This window comes from Eubalaena glacialis, chromosome X, assembly GCF_028564815.1.
Source record: "Eubalaena glacialis isolate mEubGla1 chromosome X, mEubGla1.1.hap2.+ XY, whole genome shotgun sequence".
NCBI classification, from domain to species: Eukaryota; Metazoa; Chordata; class Mammalia; order Artiodactyla; family Balaenidae; genus Eubalaena; species Eubalaena glacialis.
The window spans coordinates 35,813,399-35,826,628 of NC_083736.1; the positions used below are offsets into that span (position 1 = coordinate 35,813,399).

A 13,230-nucleotide genomic window follows, 5' to 3' on the forward strand; every position below is an offset into this window, starting at 1 on the left:
AACCTAAAGCGCTAAGCTTTACAAAGAAAGGAGGGTCTAGGAACTTGAGATCAAATAAAGAGATGCCCACTGACAGTCCTCTCCCTGAAGTCTGCAGTGTAAGGCAGGAAGGAACCCTTGGTGGCGTGAGGCAGGGGAGTTATTCTGGAGAGGAAAGGGGTCTAGGCCCCACGGTGGGAGCGGGGGCTGGAAAAGGGGCTATCCTTGGCTAGAAGAGGGTGGAGCCTTAAACTCTGTGTGGGTTACCTGTATGGTTTGGGGGAGATTCTTTAACCTCTCCTGAACCCATTTTCTTCTGTGGACAGTTGGGATGGTAATACTGCCCAGGCATGTAGTAAGGATTAAATAACTCGATACTCCTGATTGTGTTATGTGCCTCTAATACTTGGGTTTTGGCTGGCATCTGAATTTTGAGCGTATCAAGTGTGATCTGGTGTATGTTGGTCCTAAAAAATGGTAGTTCTAATGAAGAGAGACAAGCTATAAGGTTCAAAGTCCTTGCACTCACGGAGGGGATTTTAGTTTCTCATTTGGCATAATATTCTGAGGTTACAGCCATGGTTCCTCTGGCCACTTGGTGGTACGTGCGCGATACTACGCATTTTGTGGCACAAAATGATGGTGGCCAGAGCCTTGGTAGGAGATAGGGTACGTCCAATAGGGTGATTTTCCTTACCGGACAGAAGTTATAGTTTGCAGATTTCACAGCACGATTTCCATTTGAAAAAGGAAGATAAGACTCTGGTATTTCACCAAGAAAGGGAGGCAGGTTGGAACCTGCAGGATTGAGCAGAGAGCTAGAACAGAGTTGAGGTGTTGCCTTGACCAACGGTGGGACCCAACGTGTCACCTATAAGATAAGGGTGACCAGATGGACTGGATGAGTGGTTCTCTCACCTGGAAGGCTTGTTAAGACACCAGTTGCTGGACCCCATCCCCAAGAGTGTCTGATTCAGCAGGTTTGGGGTGGGGCCTGAGAATGTGTTTCTAACAAGGTCCCAGATGATGCTGATTCTGCTGGTCCTGGGGCCACATTTGACACTGTACTAGATTATCTCTAAAGCTCATTGCCACCTCTGAACCGATAAAACACGGCCAATTGCTTAAAGGAGAAGGGACCCCACATGGCCAAGAGAAGCTGCAGCCCTCTACACTCCAGTGCACAATCAGGGTCCTGTCCAAAGAGTGCTGATTCTCCAGCAGGAATGGGAATTTTGGTTTCCTATGAGCAGATCCTTACACATCTGCACTTAAGGATGTCTTGCTAGTGTTACAACAGCTTTGTATCAGATCCACCTGTGTTACAGGTTAAGTCAAGGCACAAAGTGGGCAGAAGACTGAGGTCTTCTGAGGAGGCGTAGGTACCCAGATATTGGTTGTGCTGGGGGCCCCTGAAAAACCAAGGGGTAGACCTTGGGTGTAGATGGGCCCATTTGGGCCTAAAATATCTACACGGTTTAGAGACAAAGAGAAATTAAAGCCCCCCTCCGCCCCACTTCTCACAAGCCATGACTGACTTCTCTGGCAAACTCACCCAGTCAAGAATTAGCGTCCCATTGTCCCAAGGAAAGAACTATTATCCTGTCAGCCGGGTATGGCTGGGGTATCATCCTATGTTGAGATAGCTTCCCAATGCATGCGCTTATGGTTTTGAATTCTGGCATTTTGTTACTATATCTTGCTAATTCTGGGGTACTTAATTTTTTTCATTACTCTCAGAACACATGAACACATTTTACTACTACTTACATGTCAAAAGTTGTTTTTAATGGCCAGAGTGAGCTAGAGTTGGAACCTTATGGTCAGTTGGAGAACCTCCAGCTGACCTCCACCAGCACTTAGACCCGAAGTCTTAGATCCCACTACTGAAATCAGGTTTGATCGTTTTCCCTAGTGCCCTTTCCCCGTTCACGTACAAAAGCCCTCAGTTGTTAAAAATTACATCGGAGGGGGGTGTGTGAGAAATGTGTTAGCTCAGTGACTTCAGAGCCTCGTTCTCTTTTTCCTTCTGCCAACAGCTGATTGGCATGCTGCTGGCCTGCTGTCTGTCCCGGTTCATCACGGCCAACCAGTACGAGATGGTGTAAGAAGGTGAGTGATGGTGGGGGAGGTTAAATCTAGGATTCTCCCTTGGGGGCACATACTCCCCCTTCAAAGGGACGAGAGTGCTGCCTGGCCACTTCACTCTTTGATCTCGGTGGCACTTGGCCACATGCCGAAGCCTCATTTCTGTGGTGCTGGGGAGGAGATGTGATCACTGCTCTGGAAAACGTCGAAACGCTCTCTTCAGCTTGTTACCTTATTTTAAGGCCTTATTAATGGTGAGTCACTCACATGTTTTAATTTCTCTTAGTCTTTCAAGAATGATGGAAGAAGAGACCTGTTTTCGAAAGGAGCTGCAGCAATCTTTGAAAGACTTCCAAAGAATGTTAGAGCACAGTACATAATACACCTGTCCTAACCCCCTCACCCCGTGCAACCGACACTCCCACACAGTCTCTGCTCCACCTTTGAGCCTGCATCATGCATAGCATTCCATCTTGTGAAGCCCTGTTGTGCCAGAGTGTAGCCAGGTTCCCTGCATCTAGTCCTAGGGGACCCCACCCAAGGCTCTGTGTGTGCCACCTCCTCCATCTGTACTTGGTCCAACTGCAGCTCATTGTAGGTGACTGGTTCTCCATACCATCACTGGCCCTGCAGGGCCCTGCATGTAGTGTGGGAGGCTCCTGTTAGCCCTCGATCATGATTGATAAATGCCGCACCCCCCCTAGATGTAGCTAAGCAGATAGCTATCTGTTCTTTTGGCTTAATCTCCTTTGGTTGGGTTTTCCCTTTTACTAAGGCTCTTTCCTACCTTCTTCAGGCTGCCTAGGACATGTAAAGAGATACATTGGTAATTGTCCATGAGGAGAAAAAGGCACGTGTCATGCACAAAGGAAGTTGTCGAGCTTTGGGTGGCATCCTTGCTCCTTACTGTTACATGCCTGGGAACTTACTTACTTATAGACAGTTTAGTGCACCTGTATAATCCTGTTACAAAGCTGTATTGTTGCTTCCTGTGAAGGAAATAATATTACTTCTGTTTTTCCCCAATTAACTGCTATCGTTATTTTACTTCTTTCTATATTTTTTCTTTGCATTGACATTACAGACATCGAGGACCTCATCAAATCAATTTAAAAATGAGTGTGAAGGGGGAACAAAAGTCAAAATATTTTTAAAAGATCCTAAAAAACAATTCCTCTGTCTCGCATGCCAACAAGAATGCATTGATATTGTGAACATTTGTGATACATGTGTTAATAAATAGTCATTACAAATTGCTGTGTTCTGGTTTTGTTCTTTGGTTAAGTTTTTAAACACATTTCTACTATATTCCATCTTGTTCCACAGGGGATTGGAGGTGGACCACCTTACACAATGACACATCCCCCCCCATACAAGCTCCCACTCCACTGAAATAGCATGGGGCAGTGTAAAACTTAAAGGGTTAGATTTTTTTTAATGGACATTCCAGGAACTTGAATCACTTATCATAAACAGGATGTACTGTTGGCTGCAAAAATAGACCCTTCATATTTCAGGCTAGAGGAAGATTTCAGAGTTTTTTTTTTTAAGTCTGGATGTCATTTTAAAAAAAGGAAATGAGCATGTATTCTTCCTTTTATTGTTCCTAACGAGCATGTATTCTACTCTTCCTTCCTTCTTCTCTGGATTGAATAAACTCTGTCTAGAGAAGAGATGACATCATACCATTCAGTTGTCCCAATGCCCTGGCTTGTACTAAAGTATGAAATCCTTACGCTTGATTTAAAGAGCATTTTAGCAATAGGTGCAGTATATATTATCTGCAATCTATTTTTTCCTTCTTAATGAACCATCCTTAAAAACTAGTAAAAGCATTTATTGATCTGTTCCCAAATAAGTGGATCTAAAAAGCCTCCCTCTTCTCTGTAATTAGGATGGAGATGGTGTTTTAACTGTATGCATTTATTAGCCTGAACTCTGCATGAGGTAAACCCTAAAAGGCTTATGAAGGCTAGTGACCCACACCTTCAGATACTGCCTCATCAAAAGGTCAGCATTTTTAGCGAGTTAAGTAGATCTCTTCTATGGAAACATATGTAGCCCAAAACTTTTCAAAGTTTCATTTAAATTTCTATTATATAATAAAATGAGGCTTTTCTGTAAAATCCTACATAGAGCCCCACCCATGGTTCACCTTTTTGCAAACTATGCATTCACTAGTATACTGATACTAATATTGTTATACTTTGGTAAACAAGAAATCTATACACTTTCTAAATTGAATTCAGATCTCACCATTATATAATTTCAATATGAAACATTTTGACTAAGGTTGATTTGACTTTAAAACTTTAAAATATTGACATTTCAACCTGCTCAGAAATAAGGTATATTTAGCTTTAGACAGTACTGCCGAACATTATTCCAAAGTGGTATACTAATTCATACTCCCACCACAGTGTAGAAGAGTTCTAGTTGTTCCACATCCTCACCAACACTTGTTATTCTCAGACTTACGTTTTAGCCATTCGGTGTGCATGGTGGTATCTCAATTTGCCTTCACATTACGATTAGTGATACCGAACACTCAGTTTGTCATTGACCACCTTGATATCCTCCCTCTTTTTTTTTGGCCGCACCACGAGGAATGTGGGATCTTAGTTCCCCGACGCCATGGATTGAACCTGTGCCCCCTGCAGTGGAAGCATGGAGTCTTAACTATTAGACTGCCAGGGAAGTCCCGATAGCCTCTTTTATGAGGTGTTCAAGTCTTGTGTGTTTTTAAAAATTCAGTTATCTTAATTGATTTGTAGGAATTCTTTATGTATTCATGATGCAAATCCTTACTTGGATGTGTTTATTACAAATATTTTCTCTCAGCCTGTCATTTGACTTTTCACATACAGTCAATTCTTTTTTTTCCAGCTTTACCGAGATATATTTGATATAATATTGTGTAGGCTTGAGGTGTACAAGGTGATGACTTGATCCACTGATACATTGCAAAATGATTACCATAGTAGGATTAGTTAACACCTCCATCACCTCACTCAATTACCATTTCTTTTTTGTGGTGAGAACATTTAAGATCTACTCTCTTAGCAACTTTCAAGTATATAATACAGTATTGTTAACTATAGTCATCATGCTGAACTATAGTTCTGATCCCCAGAACTTGTGCATCTTATAACTGGATGTTGGTAACCCTTTGATATCTCCCCATTTCCCCCACCTCCCAGCCACTGGTAACCACCATTCTACTCTGTTTCTCTGAGTTTGGTTTTTTTATATTCTACATATATGTGGGATCATACAGTATATCTTTCTCTGACTTGTTTTACACAGCATAGTGGCACTCAGGTCTATCCATGTTGTTACAAATGGCAGGATTTCTTTTTTTCTCATGGCTGAATAATATTCTATTGTATATATGGACCACATCTTCTATAATCATCTGTTGATGGACACTTAGGTTGCTTCCATACCTTAGCAATTAAGTAATGCTGCTATGAACACTGGGCTGCAGGTATCTTTTTGAATTAGTGTTTATGTTTCCTTCAGATATATACCCAGGAGTGGGATTGCTGGATCATAAGGTAACTCTATTTTTAGTTTTTTGAGGAACCTTCATACTGTTTTCCATAGTGGCTTCACCAATTTACATTCCCACCAACAGTGCACAAGGGTTCCCTCTTCTCCACATCCTTGTGTGTGTTCTCTCTTGTTTCTTTGATAATAGCTGTTCTAACAGGTGTGAGGTGATAACTCATTGTGGTTTTGATATGCATTTCCCTAATAATTAGTGATGGTGAGCACTCTCTCAAGTACCTGTTGGCCATTTGTACGTCTTTGGAAAAATGCCTATTCAGATCCTCTGCCCATTTTTTAATTGGATTTTATTTGCTATAGAGTTGTAGGAGTTCCTTATATATCAATATTTTGGATATTAACACCTTATATGTAGTTTGCAAATATTTTCTCCCACTCTGTAGGTTGCCTTCTCATTTTGGTGACTGTATCTGTTGCTGTGCAGAAGCTTTTTATTTTAATGTAGTCCCACTTGTTTATTTTTGCTTTTTTGTGTGCTTTTGGTTTCATATCCAAAAATTCATTGCTAAGACCAATGTAAAGGATCTTTTCCTTTATGTTTTTTTCTGGACTCTATTTTTTAAATTCCCATGTTACATTCTCTGTGGTTCCCAAGTTGCTTTAACAGAACAAGTGGAGCTGAGTTAGCTGAAGGTGTGTGTGAAGTTCTGCTTCCTTGCTCAAGAAGTAGGCTACTCTGAGCTTTTGGTTACAGGACAAGCATGCCTGCTCATAATAATGAGCAAGAAATCTAAGCCAGTACCTTGAGAGGGTAGGTATTCTTTTCATTTAATAGATGAAGGTACTAAGACTTCTAAGAGTCATGATCTTCCAAACCCAGTGTCCACGACAGCTGAAATGCCAGAATGTGCTTACATTGCAAAGCTAGAATTTCTACTCCATATATGAGTACCATTTCACACAAATTAATCATGGAAATACCCATTGCTTGTCTACGAGTGCACACGTGATCAATGGGTAAACGTAGAGTAGCCAATCCACTTGGAGATAATTACAAGGGATTCTATAGCTACCCACTTCCTTTAACATAATAGCATTTCATTTCAAAAGATTATATAAATAGTAAAACTTCAAGCTGCCTTAAATTTTTTTTTACACTTTATGTATTTTAAATCTCAATAGAACTTTTTAAATAAAAGGTGAAAAGAAAACGTATCATGAGAACTTCTAGTTCCCAAATTAAATTCCTGTGAAATATTCCAAACTCATTTTTCACCAGTTACCACTTGGTGAAAGTAGTTTTCTAGACTACTCTGCCTTGGTATCAGGAAGTGCCTCATTCTTCTACTTTCAGACTGGACATACCCATCCCAGTCCCTGAAGTTTAAATTGCTAATAAGCAAGAAGTAGGGTGACATTAAGAAGTAGGGTAAATTAGAGAAATGCAAATCAAAACTACAATGAGGTATCACCTCACACCAGTCAGAATGGCCATCATCAAAATATCTACAAACAATAAATGCTGGAGAGAGTGTGGAGAAAAGGAAACCCTCCTACACTGTTGGTGGGAATGTAAATTGGTACAGCCACTCCGGAGAACAGTATGGAGGTTCCTTATACCAAAAATAGAACTACCATATGACCCAGCAATCCTACTCCTGGGCATATATCCGGAGAAAACCATACTTCAAAAAGATACATGCACCCCAACGTTCATTGCAGCAGTACTTACAATAGCTAAGACATGGAAGCAACCTAAATGTCCTTCAATGGATGAATGGATAAAGAAGACGTGGTACATATATACAATGGAATATTACTCAGCCATAAAAAAGAATGAAATAATGCCATTTGCAACAACATGGATGGACCTAGAGATTGTCATACTGAGTGAAGTAAGTCACACAAATATATGATATCGCTTATATGTGGAATCTAAAAAAAATGGTACAAATGAACTTATTTACAAAACAGAAATAGAGATGTAGAAAACGAACTTATGGTTACCAAAGGGGAAGGGGGGAGGAGAGATAAATTGGGAGATTGGGATTGACATATACACACTACAATATATAAAATAGATAACTAATAAGGACCTACTGTATAGCACAGGGAACTCTTCTCAATACTCTGTGATGACCTATATGGGAAAAGAATCTAAAAGAGTGGATATATGTATATGTATAACTGATTCACTTTGCTGTACAGCAGAAACTAACAACATTGTAAATCAACTATAGTCCAATAAAAATTAATTTTAAAAAAAGTAGGGTAAATTAAGTGCCAGTCAACAATAACGGTGTCTCAGAAAGGCCTGATAAATGCTAATATTACCACTGCACTAACAGGGACATATTTAGCGAGAAGAGCCATGTGGAAGCATTGCCAGGATGGGAGTCCAGAGACTAAGTCTCAGCTTAGGCCTCAGAATTTCCTAGGAGACTTGTGTAAGCCTCTTAAATGCTTAACAATTCTTTTTCCTCATCTACAAAATGATAAGAATGGATAGATGTTTCTAAAGACTCTCAAAATCACTTTGCTATCTTATAGCTCAATGATTGGTCAGTCCAATGACCACCCTAGTACTTTGAGGTTTCGTTGGAACTAAGACAGTTCGGAGTCAAGTCAGACCTCACCAACCAGAGGGCAATCCCACCAACATCCACACAGCGTCAATGGGATGCCACACATACACACCATTGTCACCAAAATTTATGGAAGATCACATATCTAAGTGAACGTCATCTCTTAGATTTAAATATTTTTACCTTTTTACATGAGTTACTGCCTGAGGAAGAAATTCATGCAATTTTGAAAGCATGAACCAAAATGCAGACTACACGAATTATAAATTTGTAGAATTAGGAATAACGGAAACGATAAATAAAATACAACAAAGTAATATTGAAACACGTCCTCTACCAGGGAAGGATTAACAGGGAAGAAATTATTTAATAGGTACAGAAAATGAACTATCAATTTTAGCAAAATTGGAGTACAATGGGCCAGATTTACCCTCCTGCCTAAAATAACCGAACACCAGGCAAAATATATGAAACAACAGTTTTGAAGACACTGAAATCAGACACAGAAGAATAGTAATCCCTGAGAGACAGGAAACAAAGAAGGTGAGCATTGTGGTTCCCTCAGCTTACCGACTTGAGAGCGTTTCCAGATTGTGATATAGGGAGAGGAAACATCCTGAGGCAGAATCCCTGAGTTGAGCAGACAAACCTCAGTGTCCAGGGAGACCAAAGCAGCTAGAGTTTACAGGACAGAGTACTGGAGAGGAGAGCTGCACAGAGAACTCCAGAGATCACAGAGGAACTCCCTTAAATATTCAGTAGAATAGGGATTGGTGCATGTATGTGGGAAAACTACCAGAGACTGGTGGAAGAGACACCCTAAATGTTACAGCGAGACAGTACTTGGGGCTCACACAGGTACAGGGATAGTGCCTATACAAATCAGCAAGTCTAGAAAAACTCACAATTTCACAGGGCATCAGGCAGAGTACTCAAAAGGGTCTGAGACATAGTTCAGCTACTTCAAAACCATTTAATAACCTTAAGTCTTTTTTTAAGATTTGTTGGGGAGATCAGAGCCTTGTTTATCCTAAGGCTAATTATTCCCCACTACTGAGGCAAGTACTGGATATTTTTGTATTCCTGTAAGTACACAATTGCCCAAGTTTGTTGAAGACTATAAACTGACAGATCCAAGAAGCTTAACAAACCCCAAGTACAAAAAACATGAAGAAAACTACTTTAAGGAACATATCATAAGCAAATTGTATAAAATCAGTGATAAAAAGAAAAAATTTTAATTCACCAGAGGAAAAAGAGGTGATGCACAGAAAACAAAGATAAGGATGACTTCTGTTTGGAAAGAAAAATGTAAAGTAAGAAGACAGCTGCAAATGACCAAATGTTTATGTCCCTCCAAAATTCTTATGTTGAAATCCTACTCCCAAGGTGATGGTATTAGGAGGTGATTAGGTCATAAGGGTGAAGCCCTCATGAATGGGATTGTGCCCTTATAAAAGAAGCGTCAGAGAGCTCCCTAGCCCTTTCAACCATGTGAGGTTGCAGTGAAAACATGGCTGTCCATGAAGCAGAAAGTGGGCCAGATACTCACCAGACAATGAATCAGCTGGTACCTTTATCCTGGACATCCCAGCCTCCAGAGCTGTGAGAAATAAGTGTTTGTATTTAAGCCACATAGTGTATGATATTTTTGTTATAGCAGCTGGAGCAGACTAAGCCAGCAATGGAACAGCATCTTTAAAGTACTGAAAGGAAAAAAAAAAACAAATAACCTAGAATTCTTTACTCAGCAAAAATATCTTTCAAGGCACAGGGAAATAAAGACATCTTCAGATATAAAAAAATCTGAAAGAATTCACCACCAGTAGACCCACACTGTAAGAAATGTTAAGGGAGGTCCTTTAGGCAAAAGAAAAATGATACTAGATGGAAATATGTATCTATTCAAAATAATAAAGAGCACCAGAAATGATAACTACCTGTGTAAGTATAAGACTTTTTCTGGGACTTCATCGATGGTCCAGTGGTTAAGACTCCACGCTTCCACTTCAGGGGGCACGGGTTCAATCCCTGGTCAGGGAAGTTCCACATGCTGTGTGGTGTGGCCAAAAAGAACCAAACAAACAAAAAACCAAACTGAATATAGACTATTTAAATATAAACAATAGAGAGAATGCTAGATATCAAAACTTATATGATATGACCCAGTTGTAGTCAAATAAAAATTAATATCATTACAAAACATTGTAAATCAACTATACTTCAATAAAAAATAAATAAAATAAATATTATTAAATGTAAAAAAAGACTTTTTCTGTTATTTAATAAATTTAAAAGGTAATTATTTAAACAAAAATAATAGCAATGTAGCATGGGTTGTATAATATATGTAAAACAAAATGTATAACAATAGCAAAAAGATTAGGAGGGGAAATATGGAAGAACACTATTGTAAGGCTCCTTCAATATATGTGAAGTGGCATAATATCACTTGAAGGTTAGACTGTGATTAGTTAAAGATATACATTGTAAATCCAAAAGCAACCAATAAAATTTTAAAGGTTATAATTAGTAAGTCATTAGGTGGGATAAAATAGGATTTTAAAAGTATTTGATTTAAAAGGAAGTAGAAAAAAGGAAAAAAAGAACAAATCACAGATATGACAAAAATAAAACATGTAGCAAGATGAAATCTTTAAACCTAACTATATCAATAATCACATTAAATGTTAATGGTCTAAATGCCCCAATTAAAAGGTAGAGATTTTCAGATTGTATTAAAAAACCAAGACCCAACTATATGGTGCCTAGAAGAACACACTTTAACTATAAAGGCACAAATAAAAGTAAAAGGATGGAAAAAGATATACTATGCTAACACTAATTGACAGAAAGCTGGAGTGACTATATCACTATTAAGCAAATTAGATTGCAGAGTAAAGAATATTTCCAGTGTTAAGGAATGTAATTTCATAATAAGGGATCATCAGGAAGAATAACAATCTTGAAAGTTTATGCACCTAATAAATCATGCAAACATGACAGAACTACAAAGAGAAATAAACAAATCTAATCTACAATTAATAGTTGGAGGTTTCAATGTCCCTCTCTCAACAATCGATTTTTTAAAAAGAAAAAAAAAATCAGCAAGGGTATAGTAGACTTGAAGAACAAAATCAACCAACTTTACCAAGACAGAACATATGGGCCATAAAATAAGTCTCAATAAGTTTAAAAAGATTCAAACCTATACAAAGTATACTCTGACCATAGTGGAATTTAAGTAGGGATCAATAACAGAAAGACCTATGGAAATTCCTCAAATATTTCAAAACTAAACATACTTCTAAATAACCTGTGGTTCAAAGAAGAAATAAAAAAGAATATTATAAAGTACCTTGAATTTAATGAAAAAAGATTTATCATATTAAAATTTATGAGATATTGCAAAAGCAATACTTAGGAGTACATTTAAAGCATTAAATGCCTATATTAAAAAATAATCAAATTTCAATGTTATCTTAAATGTAAATGGACTAAATGCTCCAACCAAAAGAAACAGACAGGCTGAATGGATACAAAACAGGACCTGTATATTTGCTGCCTACAAGAGATTCACTTCAGATCTAGACACATACAGACTGAAAGTGAAAGGATGGAAAAAGGTATTCCATGCAAATGGAAATCAAAAGAAAGCTGTAGTGGCAATACTCATATCAGACAAAATTGACTTTAAAATAGACTGTTACAAGAGACAAAGAAGAACACTACATAGTGATCAAAGGATCAATCCAATAAGATATAACAATTGTAAATATATATGCACCCAACGTAGAAGCACCTCAATATATAATGCAAATGTTGACAGACAGAAAAGGAGAAATTGACAGTAACACAATAATAATGGGGGACTTTAACCCACGACTTAACATCAATGGACAGATCATCTACACAGAAAATCAATAAGGAACACAGGCTTCAAATGACACCTTAGACTAGATGGACTTAATTGATATTTATAGAGCATTCCATCCAAAGGCAGCAGAATACACATTCTTTTCAAGTGCACATGGAACATTCTCCAGGATAGATCACGTGCTGGGTCACAAAGCAAGGTTCAGTACATTTAAGAAAACTGAAATCATATCAAGCATCTTTTCCAACCACAATGCTATGAGGCTAGAAATCAACTACAAGAAAAAAACTCCAAAAAACACCAACACATGGAGGCTAAACAATATGCTACTAAACAACTAATGGATCACTGAAGAAACCAAAAAATACCTAGAGACAAATAAAAAAGAAAGCACAATGATCCAAAACTTATGGGATGCAGCAAAGCTGTTCTAAGAGGGAAGTTTATAGAAATACAAGCTTACCTCAGGAAACAAGAAAAATCTCAAATAAACAACCTAAGCTTATGCCTAAAGCAACTAGAGAAAGAAAAACAAACAAAACCCAAAGTTAGTAGAAGGAAAGAAATCATAAAGATCAGAGCAGAAATAAATGAAACAGAGATTTAAAAAAATAGAAAAGATTGATGAAACTAAAAGCTGGTTCTTTGAAAAGATAAACAAAATTGATAAACCTTTAGCCAGACTCATCAAGAAAAAAATGGAGAGGGCCCAAATTGATAAAATCAGAAATGAAAAAGGAGAAGTTACCACCAACACCACAGAAATACAAAGGATCATAAGATTACTACTAACAACTATATACCAATAAAATGGACAACCTGGAAGAAATGGACAAATTCTTAGAAAGGTACACTCTCCCAAGACTGAACCAGGAAGAAATAGAAAATATGAACAGACCAATTACCAGTACTGAAATTGAAAATTTGATTAAAAAACTCCCAACAAACAAAAGTCCAGGACCAGATGGCTTCACAGGGAAATTCTACCAAACATTTAGAGAAGAGTTAACACCTATCCTTCTGAAACTATTCCAAAACATTGCAGAGGAAGGAACACTCCCAAACTCATTTTATGAGGACACCATCACTGTGATACCAAATCCAGACAAAGATACCACAAATCAAGAAAACTACAGGCCAATATCACTGATGAACAGAGATGCAAAATTCCTCAACAAAAGACAAGCAAAC

At 38.2% G+C, this 13,230-nt stretch overlaps 1 protein-coding gene across 1 annotated transcript in view; it reads left to right on the forward strand.

Moving 5' to 3' along the window:
• Positions 1 to 3,320, forward strand: part of TSPAN7 (tetraspanin 7) — a 134,826-nt gene extending 131,506 nt beyond the window's left edge. Inside the window, exons 7-8 of the mRNA XM_061177906.1 lie at positions 2,019 to 2,091; positions 2,354 to 3,320. Coding sequence (XP_061033889.1) covers positions 2,019 to 2,087 — 69 coding nt within the window. The 3' untranslated portion in view covers positions 2,088 to 2,091; positions 2,354 to 3,320. The remainder of the gene's footprint in view (positions 1 to 2,018; positions 2,092 to 2,353) is intronic.
• Positions 3,321 to 13,230: the final 9,910 nt, after the last annotated feature.